The sequence below is a fragment of the Arachis stenosperma genome, chromosome 10 (assembly GCF_014773155.1).
Source record: "Arachis stenosperma cultivar V10309 chromosome 10, arast.V10309.gnm1.PFL2, whole genome shotgun sequence".
Taxonomy (NCBI): Eukaryota; Viridiplantae; Streptophyta; class Magnoliopsida; order Fabales; family Fabaceae; genus Arachis; species Arachis stenosperma.
Window position 1 is genome coordinate 80,971,545 of NC_080386.1, and position 22,378 is coordinate 80,993,922.

Here is a 22,378-nt window from a genome sequence, read left to right on the forward strand (position 1 = left end):
ATAAAAAAATATAAAAGTAACTATAAAAGAAGTTCTGGACTGTGTTAAACCGTGAAAATAGAGTACGAGAGTAAAGTTAATAAAAGTGAAGTAATGAGAGCTTTGTTCTACAAAATATTCTCAATTTAAGAGAGTGAAAAAAATTCGTGAGTGAATGTGATGAGTGTATAAAATGGAGGGTTATATTAGTTTAAAAATATACTATAATGGTCAGATTTTATCTCATACACATGAAGGCGTGAGTTTTTTATATGAGAATCTATGTGTTATTGTTGTTCCTCTTTCAATAACATATGAAGGACTTAAGAGTATACTTTCTCAAACTGTAGATCATCAAGTGTAAAAAAGAGTCATAAATATTCTGTATAGGTAGCCTGTGCTAATATTTGGTAGTTTCGGCCAATTTCAAATAATGCATGTGACTGATGAAGCTAGTATACAGAGAATGTTTTTTACCTATCATCAAACTAGAGCACATGCCTCACTTATCGAGTTGTATGTTGAGTTCGAAGAAATCGATGATGTTGACTTTCCAGAACCAAACATAGACTAGGTGGGTTATAATACTGAAAGCGATTAAGAGTTTGAAGGTAATTATGAAATTGTTGGTCCAACTAAAGATGTAGAGGAAGATGAGATAATGATTGAAAGAGATGTGGCAGATGTTGCAAATGCACTAACCGGACAACATCCATCTGGAGAGCCATCTTTTATGCATGCTTTGAATCTTAATGTCATACATGCACCGAAATTTCCTGAATACGTCAATATAGGTAATTTTGTTGTTGTTGTTCACTTTTTTAATATTAGTAATATTATTATTTGTTTTGCTTTTAGGTTAGTATTTTTTATTTTTTAAATTGTTATTACTATTTATTGTTGTCATTATTATTAATAATAATAGAATATTATTTAGATTTATTTTTATTTTATTATTGATGTAGCCCCAACTGTTGTAGCTGACGGTGAATTTGCCGTTGGAATGGAGTTTAACTCTATAGAGACTATTATTGCATCAGTTAAAGAGTATACCATTAGAAGAGGAGTTGATTACAGGGTATATGAATCAGAACCAACAACATTTTATGCTAAATGCGTACAGTACGGAACAAGTTATAATTGACTTATCAGAGTTAGTCTTATGAAAAGACAGTATTGTTGGGTGATAAGGAGGTACAATAGTAGTCACATGTACACCAGAAGTACCATATCTCAGGATCATGATAAACTAGACTCTGATACAATTGCAGAAGTGATAAAGCCATTAGTTGAAGCTGACCCGTCCATAAAGGTGAAATTTGTCATTGCTGAAGTGCAATCAAAATTCAACTACACGATAAGTTATCGCAAAGTATGGTTGGCCAAGCAAAAGGTAGTGGAGAAAATATTTGGTGGGTGGGAATCTTCATATAAAACTTTGCCCACATGGTTTGAAGCAATGGTTGCAAAAGAACCATCAGCAGCTGTTGAGTACGAAACTGCATATGACTATCGAGGGGATGAGTTAGTTGAGGATCTCCGGATTCTGATACGAGTCTTTTGGGCTTTCTACCCATGCATTAAAGCATTCAGAAGTTGCAAGCCAGCGGTTCAGATTGACGGCACACATTTATATAGAAAGTATAAAGGAGCTATTTTAGTTGCAGTATCACAAGATGGCAATGGAAATATTGTGCCTCTTGCATTTGCCATAATCGAAGGTGAGATTGCCGATGTCTGGCACTTTTTTCTTAGCCATTTTCGAACACATGTAGTTAATCGGGATGATGTTGCCCTTATCTCTGATCGACACGAGTCAATCATTTCACCTGTGGGTCGTAGTAATGGAGCATGGAATATCCAAGAGCTATTCACATGTTTTGCATCCGACACATAGCATCCAAATTTTTGAGGAGTTTCAAGGCACCACTCCTGCAGAAGCTAATTGTGAACATTGGCTATTCTAGAACAATGCGTGAATTCAATACGCATTACCAACATTAGCTTTTTTATAGTGCTCAGTGGTGGGTTGATAATCATTTCACCTGCCATATCATGTTCATATTAGAAAAAAATTAATACAGAAAAATAATAAAATTGACAACTTAGTTAAATATCATCTGCGAGCGAGTGGAAAGCTGGTATCCACTGGCAGAGGCCCTATTGTCGGCATTCGTAACTAGGCCCACACAAGGAGCAACGCCAGAGGACCATCCATATCCTTGCAATCATATCTCGATGCCCGACATAATGATCAATACATGTGCGCAAGGCAAGTAGAACGCCAACTAAACTTATGAATTTGAGAAAAGTCACGAAGCAACGACAAATACTTCCAGTGCACAGAGATTCCAGACTTGTCACTAAATAACATCGTACCAAATAGACACATTATGTGACATTTCACATAAATTTTCTTACTTACTTGATCAGTCAAACGTTGGCGCTGCTTTAGGGTGCGGAACCATGCCAACTTGATTCCGCTTCTCCTGTGGTCGTTCGACCCAGGAGCAACACTAAATTAGGCCAAGCACTCGTTTTCTAACCCACTTGTACTATGATCGGTTGATCCAGTCACCGGCAAACCGTTAGTTCGGAATCCAAGAATCATTGCGATGTCCTCCAAAGTGATCGTGCACTCACCATATGAAAGATGAAATGTGTGCGTTTCCGGACGTCACCTTTCAACAAGTGCGTCTACAGTCGGCCAATGAGAGACGATCCTCCCAATTTGAGAAACATAATAGAATCCATTCGCTCTCAGTTGTTCTTCCACTCTATTATCATATGAGTCTATATGGTGTAAGTGTCTCATGTGCAAATTTCTTGAATCCCTGAAAACAAAAATTAATCATTAATAGTAAATCACTATATCAAGTTCATAACTGCTATTATATTCAACACTTACTAAATCACTACATATTCTAATAATTGATAATTACTAAATAAATTACTAATTATTAATTACTACAGTAAATACAAAAATTACTTACATATACAGGACATCGAATATATTTTATAATATGGTTTTCAGCACGTATGATGTCACATTTTTTCATCTTTCACTTTTTAAACTCTGCATTAGAAAGAACATATTTGAATAATTAAAATATTTTTCTAAAAAATATTCGAAATGAATAAAAATTTATTATTAATATATCTTTAATAATTCTACTTTTTTATTAAAAAACATTCCAAAATTAAACCAAATTAATATATCCTAAAAATTAATAGTAATAAAAGTAACGTAACTATAATTAATTCTATTTTCTAATAATAGTTCAGATTTAACTATAAGATATTTCAACTAAAACTAACATCACTAAAAATATGAATTAATAATAATTGAAACTAATGTTTTCTGTAAAATAAAAAATTAAAATAATTATTAAATAATTCTATTTTAAATACTTTTTATAATAATTCAGATTTAATTAAATATTTCAAGCAAAACTAAAATATAAATTAATAATTATTGAAACTAATGTTTTACGTAAATTAAAAATTTTTTTGAAAATTATTAACTAATTCTTTTTTAATTCTGTTTTTTAAATTAATAAAGTTATAAATCAATTATAAAGTAAAAAATTTCCTAAAAAAAAACCAAACATACATTAATCATAATCAATTATTAATACATAAATAATTTTGTTTTTCAAAACAGTTATTTTAAATAACACTAACCTAACGCTAACGGTAACACTAAGTCACTAACAATAATTAATTTACTAAAACTAACCCTAACATTAACTAACACCTATACTAACGCCGGTACTACTACTAACAATTAATTAACTTACTATTAATTAATAATAAAATAACCTAAAATAATTACAAAACCTTAGCCTATTTTTTAAAAATTTTTGTTCACACTTTCAGTTCAAAAAAAAAAAAAAAAAAGCCATCACTAAAACATACAAGTATTTACCTGAATGATTTTAGTTTAGTTGTGGTGACTGGTAAGTAAGGGTGTTGCCATTTTGCTTTGTGGGTTTTCTTGTTTTTAATGGGGTAAGAATGATAACGATAGAAAAGAGCTGTTTTAAGAAATGGAAAAGAGAAGGAATTACTAAGGTGAAAAATCTTCATGCTGAAACGAGAAAAAACCTTTCATCCACGTGTTAATCATGCACACAAAACGTAATCGACGTTTTATTGAAGAAGAAAGTGACGTGGATGAGAAAATGGTGGTGACATTTTTCTGTAGCAGTAAGTGATTTTTATAACGGCGTTAAATACAGTTTTTTGGCATTTCGGTGAATTACACCAAATTAGCCCCAATATTAAAAATAAAAAGCTCTCCAAATGAGTTTCTGATATTTTTAAAATTGGACACTTTAATCTTTTAAATTTTAAAATACATAAAATAATTTTTAAGATTTATTTTTGTTAGACAATATAGATATATGTGCTGAGTTAACATTTTACGTCATCAGTTATTATTAATGACTAACACAGAGAAACTGCATTGTATAAAAAAAATTTTGAAATCTCATTTGTATATTATAAAACTTAAGAGATTAAAGTGTGATTTAAAAATTTTAAAAACTAATTCAGGTACTCAAAAAAAATGGCTCAACACAAACCAAATTGATATCTAAATTTGTTATCGAACATTTATCACTTTCCCCCTTTAAATTTGAAACAATAATCTTTATCAAAAAAGAATTCTGAAACCACAACGAAGTTTTTAATAATATTTAAATAAGAAAATTTTCATTTTAGTAACATATTATGATTTATACTTTTGTATAAATATTTGTCGTAGATATAACTAATTTATTAACTATACTTTCAGACTTGAAATAAAATGTGTAACATGGAGCATAATATCATATGCCAATTATTTTTCTAATGAGGTTAGTAAAATATTTGGTTGTCGATAAATTTTCATTAGCCTTATAATATAAAGTTTAGTATAAAATTGACATTCTACTATTACAGTATATATATATATATATATATATATATATATATATATATATATATATATATTCTTATTTTTTCAGGTCTCTTTTCTTATAGCTCAAGAATATCATAGACTTTAAACTGTTTCATTTGCATTTTACTTTGAGAAAAGATAAAACAACATATTAAGTACGTTTATTATATAATGACAATAATAGTATTATATTAAACTTGAGAAATTTATGATTATAAAATATTATTTTTGATTTACTATGTTAAATTAAAATGTAAGTCCGTGCATCGCACGAGTTTAACACTAATATCTTTACTTTTAGAGTCAAAATGTGCTACATGTCACTTTTTTATTGTCATTGAAATCAAATTTTTTTCTCCAAAATTAAAGAATTCTCTTTTTTTTTTACTAATTTTACAACCAAAATGTGGCACATGTCATTCTCTCATTATAATTAAAATTAAATCATTTTTTAAATTATTACGAATAAAAATACTAGTACTAACATATATGGGAGCCTTATTCTTCTGCCATTTGAATGTTAGATAAAGTAGTATCGGAGGAATGTCTCGCTTATTTATTAAACACATAAATTCAGGGTATAAAAATTGCAAATAAATAAAATAAGAGCACGATTTGCAAAGACTTGTTTGATTCCGGAAATTGTCTAATGGAAAAGAATTCTGTTAGTGATGTGTTATATAAGAGCAGAATTTAATACCTAAGAAATGCAGAATTTGGTTAACTCTCAAGTACATGATACATTTTATACGGAGAGCGCCATATTATTAATAATTAGCACTATAAAAACGATATGGTGCTTTTCTAATTTATATTTGATAAATAAAGTAATTTTTAATTTAAATTAAAAGAAAAGCCGCACTTGATATGGTGTTTTTTTTTTTAAATAAATACTTAATTTAGTCTTCAAAAAATTTTAGATTAGATATTTTAGTCTTCAACAAATTTTTATTTTCTAAAAAGCATTTAGAATTACTCTAATGGGACAAATTAGTCACTCAATCACTTTGAATATTTTTTCAATATACATAATGAATAAAAAAAGCCCCTAACAAATTTTATTATAAAACAATTAGGTTCTTAAAAAATACACTCTAAAACAAATTAATCCTTCAAAACGATTCAAAAACTAATCTGTCCGACAGAAATAATTCTTTAAGACTTTTAAAAAATAAAAATTTGTTGGGAACTAAAATATCCGACTAAAAATTCCTTAGATATCAGTTTGGGTATTTATTTATTTATTTTTGGACACAATTTGATCAGCAACAAATTCAAGTCGATCTAAAATCCTCCTAGAAGTAGAAGGTGCCAAGTAGAGAAAATTAGTTTTGTATTCAACTAAATTCAACAAGAACTTAAATGCAATGATTTATGAAATCACTAAGCCTCTATAGTGCTAATTTAATTTGTTCTTACTCCTGAACATGACCATCAATATGTTAGGTAATAAGCTAAAACATATAAACACCTGTTTATTAGTAATGCTCATCACTTGCTATAAATAATAAACTGCTGCCCTCACATGACATTTGGCTGCGGCGCGTGGAATACACTTTAGGTCACTACTGCAGTTGTCCATAACGGCATTTGACTTCCTGTCCCTCTATAAGCCTCTCGACGGCATCTGAAGGAAGGCCAATCATCTCCAAGGTCTTCTCCCATACTTCGTATTGCGTTTGAACTTCGTGCGACTCTTCTGATGGATTTGCCGGACGGCAATCTTGAGAAATAAAAGCACAAACGGGCCACTCATCTGATCTCAGCATTTCACAATACTCTGAAACTGAAGGATCTGTGGCAGCAAAAAGCGCACTCCGGGAACCTGCATTTGCAACAAATAATTGGTTCTACGAAAATATTCCATCAACTGCTTGGCTAGTTTGATTGTAAACAGTGGATCACATTTCAGTAATACAAGACAAAGATGGATGTATTTTAATTTTAAGGCCAAAGAATGTTAGTCTAAATAGGTAACGAAACAGAATGGAAGCTCCTTTTAATGCAGCCACATCTCATCTCTAATCTGAAACATATGGGCAGTGGCGGCAATAGTGTCTGAAAAACTCAATACTGTTGATTACTTCTTGCATGAATACATGGATGAACTCACCTTCTTGAGCATTAAAGATAAAGTAAGGTATCAAACGGTAAGCAGCTTGAACAATTTTTGGAAGATCCCTTGCCTGCATGCATCACACAAAGTTGGAATAAAGCAATTTAACAAAAGAGACAATGACTACAGATACCCCCACCATAGCAAAAGGAAAATTAATAGGTCTCGAGATCTAAAGCCGGCTATTTTAACAAGAAATCACAATTACTCCATAATATCAGCCATGAAGTTTAGTGTGTACCAAACTTGCCCCATCTATCACAAGAGATAACTCTATTTGCAAAAATAACAACTAAAGAGCTTTCTTTACCAGAAGTAAATTTCACCCGAATAGAGAATTATTCATCAGAATATAAATAATAGATAAGAATAGTTAAGCAGTAAAGTCGTATATGTATCCTACTCTGAAACAGATATAAATTCTTCAGAAGACTTACAACATTGGTCTGGACAATTCCAGGTGATACACACACTACACCGATGCCAGCTTCAGCAGGGATTCGTTTATGAAGAACACTACTAAACATTACCTGCAATAGAGTCAAGAACTCCTTTTTCAACTTTTACTCATTATCTTTTAGAAAACAGTAAAAAAGGGAAAAGGGAAAAGTATAATTAAGTACAATCGATGATTACACTGTAATGGTGACTCTAGTATTCAAGGGTTCACTATTGAAACCAAACATGGATGAGATGCAATTATACAAAAGTTACCTAATAAACCAAAATGCTAAAACCGTTTTGTGCATGAAAGAAAACCATTTGAGAATCACATTAACAAAGTACAGGGCAGTGCACAAATAAATGTATCCAAAGGTCTCTTTCCTTAATACTCATTAATACTGAAACAACCAATGAACCAATTTGAATACAGATGCAGCACACAGAAGCATGCTCACCTAGATTAAGGGCATACAGATGTAGATCTAGTTTTTCAAAACTTCAAAAGGGAAGGGAGGTCTACCTCTGCAAGTTTGCTGCTTGTGTACCCAATAAAACTAGAATATTTCCTTTTACCAGACGTAACATTCATGTCTTCGGGGTCAACAAAGCCAACGTAATGCATCTACAGAAAATAAGGAAAGGAATGGAAAGACAAATCTGTCTAAGATTTATGAGTAGAAGGGATGTTTAAAGAGAAGACAATAGTCTGTCAAAAAATAAAATTGTCAACATCCTAGGAATAACAAAATTCACTATTGACTAAACTCTGACAAGATCCAAGCACAAAACGAAAGCTTAATCTATCAAATAGAATTTAGGAAAAGTTTTTTCTATTTTGTTCCTCAATGTAAACAGTAGAAAAATAAACATATTGTCATTAAAAATAGATGGGAAGAAAACTTTGCTATCTCAACTGTCAAGTTGCATCCTACATACATATTTGCATTCAGATGGCAAGAGACTTACAACAGAATTCACATTCACAATCCTACTAGGAGAACCCCGCATAAGTGATGGCAAAAGAAGTACTGAGAGCAAAGCAGGAGCAAGATGATTCACTTGCAAGTGTTCTTCGTAACCATCTTTCGAAAACTTTTGTGGCTCTGAATAAGGATAAAAACAGCTTGTTAGGTATTTTTTCTTTAATTAGAATCTCTGAAACCTCTATTGTTGTTGTAGAATCATTGAAGGCATTTATCAATACCTTAAGCTTGGTAAGTTTGTCACAGCAAAGATGATAAAAAGCCTGCTTAGATAAGATTTTGGTTCTTAAAAATATTCCAAATTTTTGCCTTAGGACCTATAAACTTTTTTTTTGAGTTCATGACCAAAGTTTCTAAATATCTTTGTTTTTAAGTCCCTACCATTGTTTTGTTGGCTTCTGGTTGCACCAGAGAATATATTTCTTTTACTTCCCTAAACAATTGTAATAATTTAGTTTAACAAATAATAGTTTGGACTTCCTAAAATCAATTTATCGCAATTTTCCAGGGAACCAAAACCAAATCTTTTATACTACGTTGGCACCTTTATCAAAGTGAAATATTTATAGCAACTGAAAACAAATGTTTTTGAAATGTTGGACTGAATGTATAGAGACGAAACCAAACTTTACATATTTATAAGGACCAAAACCTTATTTCAGCCTCAAAACTAAATATACTTATAACATGTGACACCAAATTACAGTCACGTTTACAATTCACAAATCACAAAGTAGAGAACCTAGCACCAAGTTCTGTCTCTGTTTATGAATGATGGGCAAAAGATAATAAATGCCAAAATTCAGCATATTATTACAACAGAAATACCAACCTCCAATGGAGAAGATTCCAGCATTGTTAATGAGAGCATTCACGGGAACTGAGCGAGCATTCCAAGCTTCAGCAAACCTTGCAACAGAATCCAATGAGAGAAGATCAAGTTGCATCACCTAGTTAAGCCAAAACCAAATGTCAATGATCAGAAGTAAATGTGTTACTTTGTTTCTTACATTCAAGCAGATTTTCAAACATAATCCCACTCTTGAACATTTCTTAAATAGCTTTGCTGGAATCAGAATTCCCTATATCAAAGTTCGAAACACAGTGACCAACAAGAAATAATTCCACAGATCATATATTCATGTAAAAAAAATCAAAGCATGCTCAATATCCAGATTGTGAGTTTGACTTTCCGCACACCACAATGACAAATACACATATTGAATTACCTCAACATTGAGAGCAATACAAAACCCTTCAGAGTCAATCTGCCACTGCTGTATCAACTCTTGAGCTGCCTTTGTGTTCCTAACAGCCATAACAACATGAGCCCCTGCTTGTGCCAATTGCCTGCATGATGAGCAAGAATAAACACAAAACATTTTTTCTAAAGAAAAAAAAAAGTTGGCATGCCGCCTTTCAGAGCTTAAAAAAATTATAAAAGAAACCAAAAAATGTTAAATGACTGATAGAAATAGAAAAAGTAGAAAATACTTGTTCATATTTTTCTACGTTTAAATATCATAGATCTATGCCAATTCTCAAAATTGTTCCTTTCTCCACATTCTTTCAACAGCAACACCAACTCCACTCTTAGTTCCACGATTTTACCTTTTCTATTTTACCATGCTATGTGAAATCTTAAATACAACCATTGCAGGTTAACCAAGTAGGAAGGAGGGAAACACGCACATAGTTAATGTATGTAATCGTTAATGTAATGTAAAGCAGAAAAGTCAAGAGAAACAAAAAACACAACCAAAAAAAAAAATGTAATATGTTTGATAATTACTTGGCAAGTGGGTCATATAGCTACTACATATATTTAAATTCTATTGAACTACTTCATATCAATTAATGGCTACCAACATAGTACGTCATTCAATGAAATGAATAATGACAACCACTAGTACTTGTTCATATTTTTTGCTTCCAAAACTGCCAATAATTCTTGCTCAAAAACAACACATCCATTTCCGAAAATTACAACTTTAGTCATAATGACACAACAAAATTGGAGAGTTTTAAAAGAGAGGAGGAAGGGCAACCTTGCGATTTCACGGCCAATGCCGCTGGTGGATCCGGTGACAATGCAGGTGAGGTCGTTGATGGGAGGAAGTGGCATAGGGTTGTGCAAGTGGGAAGCCATGATCCGCTGAAATAGCATCTCCTGAACCACCACCATCCAGCCTCTGATCCATTCTATCCACCCCAAACCCTGTTTCTTCTTCTTCACCAGAGACGACGACGGCGGCGCTGCTTCATCCTCCGTTCCCATGTTTCTCAGAGATCTTTCAGAGAGAGAGAGAGAGAGAGAGGTGTGTGTACGGAAATGATTGGTATGGTGTAGACTGTAGAATGGAGTGGAGGGAGAATCAATGGAACTGTAACAGTTAGTCAGACAGACAGTGCTCAGAGAAAGAGAGAGAGACACTGAGTTCCGCCACTCGTTAGGAATTGGGCTTGGGTCTATTTACGGCCGAATCATATTTTCGTGTGACTTACAAAACTATAATTTTGTGTAACATGTAGCAGACCCTTAGGCTATGTTTGGTTGAAAGTAAAAAGTAGGCTGAAGATTTTTATTGACGAGAATGATGAGTAAATACTAAATACACACATGAAACTCACCTTGTCAAATTTCACCTCATTTTTGTTCCTCAACCAAACAAATCCTTAAGCTTAAATGCACCTCAGGCTTAGACAAATGGTAGGTTTACCTGTTTGGTTAGGAGCTGCACCACCAAAAATTTAACCAGTTGATAAAATTAATTATAAAAAATAAAATAACATTATAAAGATAAATTACTAAGAATGCGTTGGTAAAAATATTTCTGAATTTTGTTATTAACAAAAAATTTTTATATTATTCAAAAATATAATAAAAATGGCCAACATATATATTCTCAAAAATATTTTAGCTATCAAATTTTGATATAAATTTTTGTAAGTATAATTAAAAAAAATGAGATAATTTTACTTTTAAAATTTGGTGATTTTTTGCAAAGTGTATTTTTTTGTAAATTTTTTGTCAATAACTAATAATACTTTTTTAAAAAAAATCTAGAGATGAAATTTTTATCCAGTTTTTTTTTATTTTCTAAATAGTTATCTAAATACTCCTATAAAATTTTAGATCAAATGCATAAGCGATTTGTCAAATACAAAAATCATCTGCTACTTATAAAAAAATCATATTCTTTTTGGACATTTTTGTCGCATTTTTAAATAATTTGAGGACATTTTTTGTGGATAACAAAATTTGGAAGCATTTTTGTCAGTATAAAAAAAATCAGATGCATTTTTTGTGGTTCATCCAATATTATAACTATAAAAAATTAATTTTCTTTGACAATACTAGCTAATTATTAAATTGAGAGTTGACTCTATTAATTTTTTTTTTAATTTCTAAATTACCCTTTACATTATCATCTCGCTTCTAATCATTTTCCCTCCTTCACCCATATTATATATCATCTTTTCAGTTTTAATCTTTCTCCCTTTTCTACCATCGTTACTTAATCTTTTGCCACAAAAATCAAAAGGCAACTCTTACTCTTCCTTCTTCTTTCACTTACTAACTCTCTCTCTCTCTCTCTCTCTCTCTCTCTCTCTCTCTCTCTCTCTCTCTCTCTCTCTCTCTCTCTCTCTCTCTCTCTCTCTCTCTCTCTCTCTCTCTCTCTCTTTCAAGCTCAAGACAAAGAGAGATATCCACTCCCTCGTCTACATCATTAAAAATCATCTATCCACCATCCTTTCTCGTACCAAGACCAACATCAACACTACCCTATCCATCAATAATCGCGACTTTCTCAGATCTCAATCCAGGAACCGCCACGCATTTAGAGTCAACAATGACCAGAAGATTTGATTGTCAAAACTAACCCTTTGTTTATCAACGGCGTCGCCATCAATGACATCTACATCGATCCCTTCACTTCCCTCTTTATTCAAAATTTTCTTTCCTAAACCTCATTGTAACCCTAATTAACCACAACCACCTTACTCGCACTCGAACATGAATTTGTCTCTGTGAGCGACTCAGCCTCATTGCCATTACGCTACATCAGTTGTGAATCCTGTAACATCCTACCACACAAAGCCTTACGCTATAGCCATAATTCAGAGGTGGTAAGGTATTACGGCACCTAAAAGCATACATACATACTGACGATCAGATTTTTGTGTGGTCTAGAATTTCACAATTGAAATCATGTTGCTAGTATAGTTTCTAAACCAACAATAATTCTTTCATACAAAAGTTTGGTTGTCACAAGTAACAAACTCCTAATAAATCTAATAACCGAAGTATTCAAACCTCGGGTCATCTCTCAAGGAATTGCAGGGAAGTGTTCTTATAATTGGTCATGTAAAGGTATCTTTTTGGGATTTATTTAAGATAAGAAGCAAGAATAGTAAATGGTAAAAGGAATAGACTAATAACTAGAAAAGCTCTTGGCAAGGTATGAGAACTGGACGTTGTAACACCCTACCATACAGAGTCTTATGCTTAAGTCATAATTCAGAGATGGCAAGGTATTACGACCTCTAAAATAAAAAAATTTAGTACGTATAGTAGTATGAATGATTGAATATAACTAGGAGCCTTTGTAGAAAAAGGGGTAAACAAAAACCGCAACTCAAAAGCGCATCACTCCGATCGATAACGTAACGAACAAGGATAAACCAACGCGAGATTATATATATACAAAGGAGTGTCAACCAACAGGAATATCAAGACTCAAGATCCGGCTGCGAAGATAACCGGTCCGAGCATAGCAATATATACATATGATAAAATAAGGAAAACCCCAAAGGAAACCCAAAGGGACACAAATACATAAAACCTATTCTCCAAAATCTCCCATAAGAGGAGTCATCACAGTTTGTATTATTTAATGGAGATAAAAGTATCTAAGCAAAACACATAAACTAAACAGAGTCCCCAAGAACCAGGAATCTTCGCAAATCTAGAAGTCTCCAGCATGCCTCAGCGGGAAACCTCACGTCCTGCATCTGAAAACCACAAAATCCGCATGGGTGAGAACCAGAGGTCCCCAGCATGGTAACAGCTTCCACATATATAATACATAATAATAGAGGAAAGCCAAAGGCAATCCTAGAACTTCCTCCAGATAATATCAAAGCTTATAAACAAGCTAAACCATATAAGGGCATCTGACTAAAGATTCTTCAGTCTAACTAATACTTCCCTTTCCAATTCTTTCAAACCTCCCAACCACCAGCAGGAGTATATTATAGCAAACACAGTTATGTCAGACAAAGAATATACAAATAGGAGCAGTTAAGACATTTAGACAATTAGCAAGTATTATGCAGTCAAATAGGCAATCTCAAACAATTCACATAGTATGCATATGATGAATGCCTGTCCCTAGTGGCCGATGATATCATCTTGTCGGTTATATAGCCAACCCGACAAGTCCTGGTCGCTAACCGTTGGACTGTCCCTCTGTCATGCATCCCCAAACTCGAGTTATACTCGTTATAAACTTGATCATAAACATGATCCATATTCATCACCTTCACTGGTGAATATTTACGGGGGTTCGAGCTCATCCGGGCCTTTCACAGTGCCCGGCCACACTTACGACATAGGGTTAACAGAGCTTCGAGTCTCAACCTGGAGCACGTGGTGGCTAGCCACTGCTACTACCCAGGGAAACTCGTACCTCAGATAGTGGAAGTGCAAATCACAATAATCAATAATTCAGCATCAACATGCATGAATTCTCATCCATGGATCAACATCCATATCAGCCATTCCGGCTCACGGTTCAATCCAGAACCAGCCAATATTCATAGCATACACAGCTATTCCGGCTCACGGTTAAATCCATAACCAGCCAATTCACAAATAATCACGGCCCTTCGGCCAATGGCATAACAAGCACTTCCACCACCATCCTCCGCATCTCACATAATCATCTTGATCCTCATTGATCATTCATTTTTCCCTTGCTTCACTCGCAAGTTACCTCATTCACTAGCCCCTTTCTAATAGCTAGGCATGTCATAATGATTTAAGACATAAATGGTGAGATCGGAGGCTTAGAAGTATGAGATTTGGCTTTTAAAACTCAAAAATCAACTTTGGGATGAAAACAGGGCCACGCGTACGCGCACTCCACGCGCACGCGTGGATGGCCTCGAAAACTCATCGACGTGCAAGCGCCATACACGCTAACGCGTGGATTCAAAACTTGCCAATCGACGCGAACGCGTCAACCACGCGTACGCGCGGGTGTTCTCGTGCCCCAGGCACAACACCGGCACAGTTCTGGCATAACTCTCTGGAAAATGGCTGGGCATTGGGTGCAGCACAATCGGCGCGCCCGCGCACATCACGCGTACGCGTGGATGGCGTTTTCTGGAAGATCGGCGCGTGCGCGCCAGGTGCGCCCACGCGCAAGGGGTCATTCTGCTAAAAATTTTCTAAGTTAAAAACTGCAGAATTCACAGATTTAAACCCCAATCTTCCAACGGACATAACTTCCTCATTTTAAATCGTTTTCACCCGTTCTTCGAACGGTATGGACATCCCGGATCCAATTTCATTTCTAAACAGATTTGGTACAAAACGGAGATCCGTAGTCCAAGTTATGTCCCGTCAAAGTATGCCCAAAAACCATATTTTCATACAAAACCACAATATGCCATTTTCAAAACAAACCATTTTCAACTCCTTTCAAAGTCAATCAAAACATGCCAATTTCATCCCTTTTCTTTGAAAACAATCAAAATGTATCAAACTCAACATCAAGCCTCCTCAACTCACACATTGACACATTACCACAATTACCAAAATCACTATCACATCATTTTACCCCCACTTCACCCAAGTGGCTCAAACTCAAACATATTGACATATCATATACTATTACTCATGCCAATTCTCAACAACATCAATTCCAATAAACCATCATTGTACATAATCAATATCATACTCACCATCCACATGGTTCAACCCACAATTCAACCATAACCAATCATCAAGCATATATCACAACATGCATATTTCTCATACATCACACCACCAAGGCATCAATAATCATCATCACATATATGACCACATCATATATCTCAATCATTCAACAACATCAACAATTCAATGCCTATCTTAGGGCCTCTAGCCTAAGTATTTTCTACCACATTACATATTAGATACGGGAAACCGAAACCATACCTTAGCCGAATTTCCCAAGCTCCACCGGAGCACTTCCAAACCACTTATCCACAAGCTCTCAAGGTCTCAACACCTCCAAGAACAGATTTTTTCACCACCAAACCCTTTCCAAGCTTTTCAAAGTCACCAATCAAGCTCCAAAATACACACATACACAACCTAAGCCATAAACATCATACCCATACACAACATCTCAAAACCCAAACATCATAAAACAACAAAATACACTAGGGTTGAGAATCTTACCACACCCAAGGTCCAAGGAGACAAGATTAACCTTCTCCTTCAAGAGAGTTGGGTCCTATAACATCAAAGAACCCAAAATCTCAACATTTCACCCATGAAATTCGAAAATAGGGGCTGAAGTTTCGAACAGCATAGTGTGGCTTACCTCGAGATTGATTGTATGGGTTTTGTAGAGCTCTCCGCGGTGAACGCGTGGCCGCAAACGGAGCGGCAATCGGAGCTCTAGATCAAAAGTTATGGTGGTTTGAAGATCAAGTGAGAGAAAGAACTTGAGAGAGAGTGTTCTTCCTCCCCTCTCTTCAATTCAGCGTGAATGTGTAACAAATGAGGAGAGAGAGTGCTGAAAACTAGGGTTTTGGTTAAGTTATGTTGGGCCAAGGGCCCACTTTGGGTCCAATTGGCCCGGTTTGGCCCGTTCGGTCCAATCTTGGTCCGAATTCCATAAAATTGGTACCAAAATTCTCGTCTCAGTCTCCTCTATCACATTTAGCCATAAAAATCACATTTTAGGCTTTCTAGAATAAATTCTCATTTATGGGTTAATTAGCCGTTAATTAACCAGGTTTTACAGACGTCCTATCCTAGTTATCCTTATCAATTGTGATGAGAATTGTTCATTGCTCCCACTTAGTTAACCTCTAACTATGAAGAAAAGTCAAGTGGACAAATTAATTTGATTCCTCAAGTCCTAGTCAACTCCTTAGGAAAAACTAGCTTTAGAGGGATCCAAATCAACCAGCAACTTCCAATTATCAATCACAAAGGAGTTTGATAACTCAAGAGTCTCCAATTACTCTACCAAAGCCAAGAAGACATAAAAAGCTAATTTAAAACCCTCCCAAGCATTTTATCAAATACTTGGAAGGCACCACATAAAAACATAGAAAAGAAATAAGAGATAATCAAATCCAAACAAACAATTGAAAGCATCAATAACATAAATTGAAGAAAGCAATCATAAATATGAAATATCTCAAATTGCATTAAATAGAAAATCAAATCTAACATGGAGTTCATAAACTAAATTTGAAAAGAAGCGAATCAACAAGAGAAATAGATAAACCAAAGTGCTAGAATAAATAAGAGTATAAGAGAACTAAATTAAAGGAACATTAAACCTGGAATTGGGAAGAAATAAACCCAAAACTAAGAGAAATCCTAAAATCTCTAGAAACTACATCTAAAACCTAAAATTGTGTGAATGAAAGTAATCTCCCGATTCCACCACTCTGCAGCCTCTAATATATATTTTTTTGGGCTGAAAAATGGGTCAAAAACAGCCCAGAAATCACCCCTAGTGATTTTAAATACCTCCAGCACGTGGCTCTGTCACGCGTACGCGTCGCTTATTATCTGCTGCACTATCTACGCGTACGCGTCATTCACGCATGTGCGTCACCTAACAGCAAGGCAACTATGGCAAATTTTATATCGTTACGAAGCCCCGGATGTTAGCTTTCCAACGCAACTAGAAATGCCTCATTTGGACCTCTGTAGCTTAAGTTATGATCGATTTAGTATGAAGAGGTCAGGCTGGACAGCTCAGCAAATCCTTCAATTTCTTGTATTCTTTCTACTTTTGCATGCTTCCTTTCTATCCTCTAAGCTGTTCCTGCCCTGTAACCCCTGAAAACACTTAACACACATCACGGCATCGAATGGTAATAAGAGAGGATTAAAAATAGTGAATTAAAGGCCAAAGAAGCATGTTTTCAATCATAGCACAAAATCAGGAAGGAAAGTGTAAAACATGCGGATTACAAGAATAAGTGTGAGAATAGTGGATAAAATCCACTCAATTAAGCACAAGATGTACCACAAAATAGTGGTGTATCAAATCTCCCCACACTTAAACATTAGCATGTCCTCATGCTAAGCTCAAGAGAAACTATAAGAGTGAAGAGGAATGGTAGAAAGTATGAAATGCAACCTATCTATATGAATGCGACTACATGCAAAATGTTTCTACCCACTTGGTTAAAAGTAAACAAATTCTTCAAGAAGAAATATGAACTGAATCTCACTAATTCAAATCATGAGGTACAAGTAAACTTGCAAAAGAAAATAGCTCGTGAAAGCCGGAAACAGGGAATCGAGCTTCGAACCCTCACTGGAAGTGTATATACTCTACTTACTCAAGTGTTTAAGGTTTGATTCTCTCAATTCTCTACTAACCTTGCTTTCTAAGGCTTGCTCTTCATCTAACAATCAACAAAAATTTGATGCACAAATACACAAATCAAGAGGTCTTTTAAGGGTTGTAATGGGGTCAAGGTCAAGGTAGGATTGTATTTGGTCAAGTGGACTAAAATCAGAATCCTTAATTAACCTAAACTTCTCACCTAACTTAGGACAATCCATGCAATCATAATATAAAATCTAACTACCCATTAACTACGTTTTTCACATATTCATGCATCCTAAATTTGAGTACAACTCATATGTATTGCTATCATCAATTACTTTGGGGCATTTTGTCCCCTTTATTATTCGCTCTTTTTTTTTCTTTTTCTTTTCTTTTTCTTGTATTTTCTTTTCTTTTCTTTTGTTTTTCACAATGCATATGATTAACGTATTGAATGCATAAACATGTCCTCAATATTTTTCACATTTTCACAAAAAGTCTAACATACTCAATTCCCAAACCAAACGTTTCCAAACCCACTTTTCCCACACTTAATTCATGAGCACTCTCACTAGTCTAAGCTAACCAAGGATTCAAATTAAGGACATTATTGTTTTTCGCTTAGAGTTAGTGATGAGCTAAAGTAAAGAACAAATATGGTAAAATAGGCTCAAATTAGTTTGCAAAGGATAGTGAAAGGGTAAGGCCATATGGGTATGTAAGCTAAGTGAAACAAGGCCTCAATCATATAAGTATAGGAATACATCAAACCATAGAAATATAGAATCAAGCAAGACAAATATCACAATTTTAGAGAGAACAATACACATCAAGAATAAAATATTGGTTGATAAGATGCAACCAATCAAATAGGCTCAAAATCTCACTGGTTTTGTGTATTTGACCTCTAAAATCATGTTCCAAATAAAAATCTTCAAACAAGTTTAGCAAAAATTTTAATTCAAATTAGTGAAATACTATAAAATAATTTCTTGAAAAAGAGTTCATCAGTTCAACTGAGTAGTGGTAGAATATGCACGAAATCAAACAAACATGCACATGCAACAACTAATTCAACAAAGAAAATTTAAACATTGGTGTTGAGATAGGAAAGTAACTAACCCACGGAGATCAGTATCGACCTCCCCGCACTTAAAGACGGTGCATGCTAAGATGTGCAAGTGGATGGGGTGTAAGCTACAACTGCTGCTCTTTCTTTAATAGATTGTGCAAATAGACTTGTTGTTCGCCCCATTGAGAAGCTTTCCCTTTTTCTTCTCGGTGGCCATCCTGAAAGAAGAGAGAAAGGAAGAAGAGTAACACACAAACAAAGATAGGAAAACAAATAGAATCTGGGTGGGTTGATGCCAAATAATGAGGATCTCAACTACATGGTAGCTACAACATGCAAGTGAGGAAAACAATAGAAGCACAGGACACATCAACTGAATAGCAAACAAGTCAAGAAGCACCCAAATTAATGCAAGAAATATGCAATAATTGAGTAAGAAAATTTTTTTTAACACCAATAGAAAAATAATAAACATAGAAAAGAAAATAAAAACATGCATATAGTTAAAATGCAATGAATAAAAGTATGTAAATGAAATAAGGAAAAGAAAATGAGAAGGAAAAAGGGAGGAGATGAAAGTAGGAAAGGAGGAGGGATGAATAAGAAAGGAGAGAGAAAAGTAGAAGAATGGAATCTGCGAAGTACGCGTCGCCCACGCGTACGCGTAGTTGTGCAAAAGAAGAGGCGCCGCGTAAGCGTCGGTCACGCTTACGCGTGGGTGAGCAAGAATCCAAGTGATGCGTAAGCGTCGGTCACGCGTACGCGTGACCACTGGTTGTGCTAAACGCACAATATCAGCACCAAGGCAGCACAACTCTCGGACAAATCACCCATTGATACCGATTTTGCACCCCACGCATATGCGTTACTAACGCTTACGCGTGGTTTGACTAAACTATGGGTGACGCGCACGCGTCGCCCACGCGTACACGTGGGTTGGCTCGTGCGCAAGGCACCCTTCCTGCACAGCTCCCGCGTAACTTTCTGTAAGGTTTAGCGTCGCATGTGACGCGTGCGCGTGATTTATGTGCACGCGTGGAACGCGCTTTTCTCTCTCTATTTTTTCTTATATGCAGAATGCAGAATACAGATGATGATGCAGAATTTACGAATTAATACTGATAAAATTAAAATAAAATAAAACTAAGAATAAAAAGAGACGATCATACCATGGTGGGTTATCTCCCACCTAGCACTTTTAGTTAAAGTCCTTAAGTTGGACATTTTGGTGAGCTCCTTGTCATGGTGGCTTGTGCTTGAACTCATCCAAGAATCTCCACTAATGTTTGTAATTCCAATGGCCTCTGGGATCCCAAACTAGGTGCATAACGCCTTCAAGCAAGGTGAAGCAAGTGACAAGGCCCCAAGAGTGTTGATTGCTAGAATGAATTCCGGGGTTCCAACCCTTGCTTTTGCACCCGTCTTTGTGTTGATCACCATTGTTCCAACCGGGTGGCAAGCAATCTGAATTCTCACTGAAGCGTCTAAACAACTTCCTAGACCCATGCAATCGAGCTCTACACCAACCTTTGCATTTCAACTTGGAGCATACAACCATATTGAACCTTGCATGACAATTCCTACCACTAACCATCTTCCTCTTACTCTCAACGCCACAAAGAGCTCTAAGTTGACCATCTGTCTCAAGTAAATCATATTCAAGTGGAATGAGAAAGCTAAGGGATATGAATTTTACCCACTTGAATGTTGTGAAGGATGATGGTGACTTAGGGGGAGAGGTCTCCAACAACTTTGGTAAGGTGATTTCAAGTTCTACTTCTGCGTGTTCTTTCTTAACAACTTCCACCTCTTTGCGAGCTTCTTCAATATCAACCTCTCTCTCTTGATAGCTTTCTTCTAATTCAATCTCTTCTTCATTGCTCACCAAGGGAACGGGAGGTTGTGCTGTGTCTTCTTTGGTCTCCATGTTAAGTTCGGTGGGAGAGGATTCAATTACAAATAAGAATTCATCAATGATTGAATCTATCTCTGGATTAACCTCTTCAAAGTCTTCAACCAGGATGTGCCTTGGAGGTTGTACACCTTCCTCAACATCAATTTCAAACGTCTTAGAAGGAGGCTCTATGACTTGACTTTCCCATGGAGGTTCCGCATCTCCCAAGTCTTCAACCACTTCCTCTTCTTCTATAGTTTCGACTTTCTCCACTTGCTCTAATACAAAATCAGAGTCCTCCTTGATGTCTTCCTTCACTAATTCGTCAACCACTCCTTCGCCTTCAAGGGTCTCTACTACCTCCACCTTTAGGGCCTCCGCTAGCTTCTCTTGAAGTATGAATTCGTAAAGACGATCCCTTCTCTCTTGTTCCATGTCAACATCATAGTTGGAATCATCTTGCTCTTGGATTGATGGATATGGGTATTCTTGCACGGAGGGTGGCGGTGCACTAAAGTTTGAGGGTTGAATCTTAGAGGTAGAGGGTTGGTCCCTGCGGGATATAAGATATTGGAGTTTAGAGGTGAGACTAATGAGGTTAGAGATGAGTGTGTTGTTGTCCAATAGAGGTTGGGGTGGATAGGAGGGTTTATTTGTTGGGAGAAAGGGCTCATAATACGGAGGTGGTTCTTCTTGATAAGGATATGGAGATGGCGTATATTGATGTGGTGGTTTTTGGGAGTAATTGTGTTGGGATTACGGTGGTTCTAAGTATGGCTCATAAGGTTCTTGGTATGGTGGGTAAGGATTAGGATCATAGAAGGGTGTTTGGTAGGGGGTGGCTTGTGAGTATAGTGGTTCAAAGTTATGTTGAGGAGAAGGCTCATAGGTATAGTGTGGTGGAGGTTGATTGTCACAGAAGGGTCCACCATAACCATCGCCTTGATATGCATCACAGAAAGGTTGTTGCTTGTAACACATTGGAGGAGTTTGTTGCCAAGAGGGTTGATCAAATACTTGTGGCGCCCCCTTCTTTGGTTGTTCTAACCTTGATGCATGTTCTCATTGTAATCTCCTCTTCCTACAACATAATTATAACCAAACTCATATCCAAATGGGTGAGAGTTCATAGTAGCTAAAGAAAATAAAAACAAAAACTAGTAAAAATAAGCAACTAAGTCCTAAACTAACAAAAATAGCAAACAAGCAAAAAAAAAATATTTACAATAACCAATAATAAGGCACACGTTTGCAATTCCCCGACAACGGCGCTATTTTGACGATCGAATTTTTGTGTGGTCTAGAATTTCACAATTGAAATCACGTTGCTAGTATAGTTTCTAAACCAACAATAATCCTTTCATACAAAA

The 22,378-nt window shown here is 35.3% G+C and overlaps 2 protein-coding genes across 2 annotated transcripts; one reads left to right on the forward strand and one right to left on the reverse strand.

Moving 5' to 3' along the window:
• The first annotated feature begins 640 nt into the window (after positions 1–640).
• Positions 641–1,876, forward strand: LOC130957273 (uncharacterized). Its single transcript, XM_057884140.1, has 3 exons — positions 641–773; positions 945–1,057; positions 1,154–1,876. Exons 1-3 carry the CDS (start codon positions 641–643, stop codon positions 1,874–1,876), a joined length of 969 nt encoding a protein of 322 aa, XP_057740123.1.
• A 4,361-nt stretch (positions 1,877–6,237) lies between these two features.
• LOC130954687 (dehydrogenase/reductase SDR family member FEY-like) lies at positions 6,238–11,004 on the reverse strand. Its single transcript, XM_057881445.1, has 8 exons — positions 10,513–11,004; positions 9,694–9,814; positions 9,297–9,414; positions 8,448–8,584; positions 8,002–8,103; positions 7,475–7,567; positions 7,035–7,107; positions 6,238–6,746 (listed from the first exon to the last, which is right to left on the reverse strand). The coding sequence occupies exons 1-8, from the start codon at positions 10,740–10,742 to the stop codon at positions 6,487–6,489; spliced, it is 1,134 nt and encodes a 377-aa protein (XP_057737428.1). The 5' UTR covers positions 10,743–11,004; the 3' UTR covers positions 6,238–6,486.
• Between the last annotated feature and the right edge of the window lie 11,374 nt (positions 11,005–22,378).

Excerpts from the sequence above, each read along its gene's own strand:
- LOC130957273 (XM_057884140.1), top strand. The coding sequence starts at position 641 with ATGATTGAAAGAGATGTGGCAGATGTTGCAAATGCACTAACCGGACAA. Across the intron at positions 774-944 it reads TCCTGAATACGTCAATATAG|CCCCAACTGTTGTAGCTGAC; the intron begins GTAATTTTGTTG and ends TTATTGATGTAG. Across the intron at positions 1,058-1,153 it reads GAAGAGGAGTTGATTACAGG|TATTGTTGGGTGATAAGGAG; the intron begins GTATATGAATCA and ends ATGAAAAGACAG.
- LOC130954687 (XM_057881445.1), bottom strand. The coding sequence starts at position 10,742 with ATGGGAACGGAGGATGAAGCAGCGCCGCCGTCGTCGTCTCTGGTGAAG. Across the intron at positions 8,585-9,296 it reads TGGAATCTTCTCCATTGGAG|AGCCACAAAAGTTTTCGAAA; the intron begins GTTGGTATTTCT and ends ATCCTTATTCAG. Across the intron at positions 6,747-7,034 it reads TATCTTTAATGCTCAAGAAG|GTTCCCGGAGTGCGCTTTTT; the intron begins GTGAGTTCATCC and ends TTGCAAATGCAG.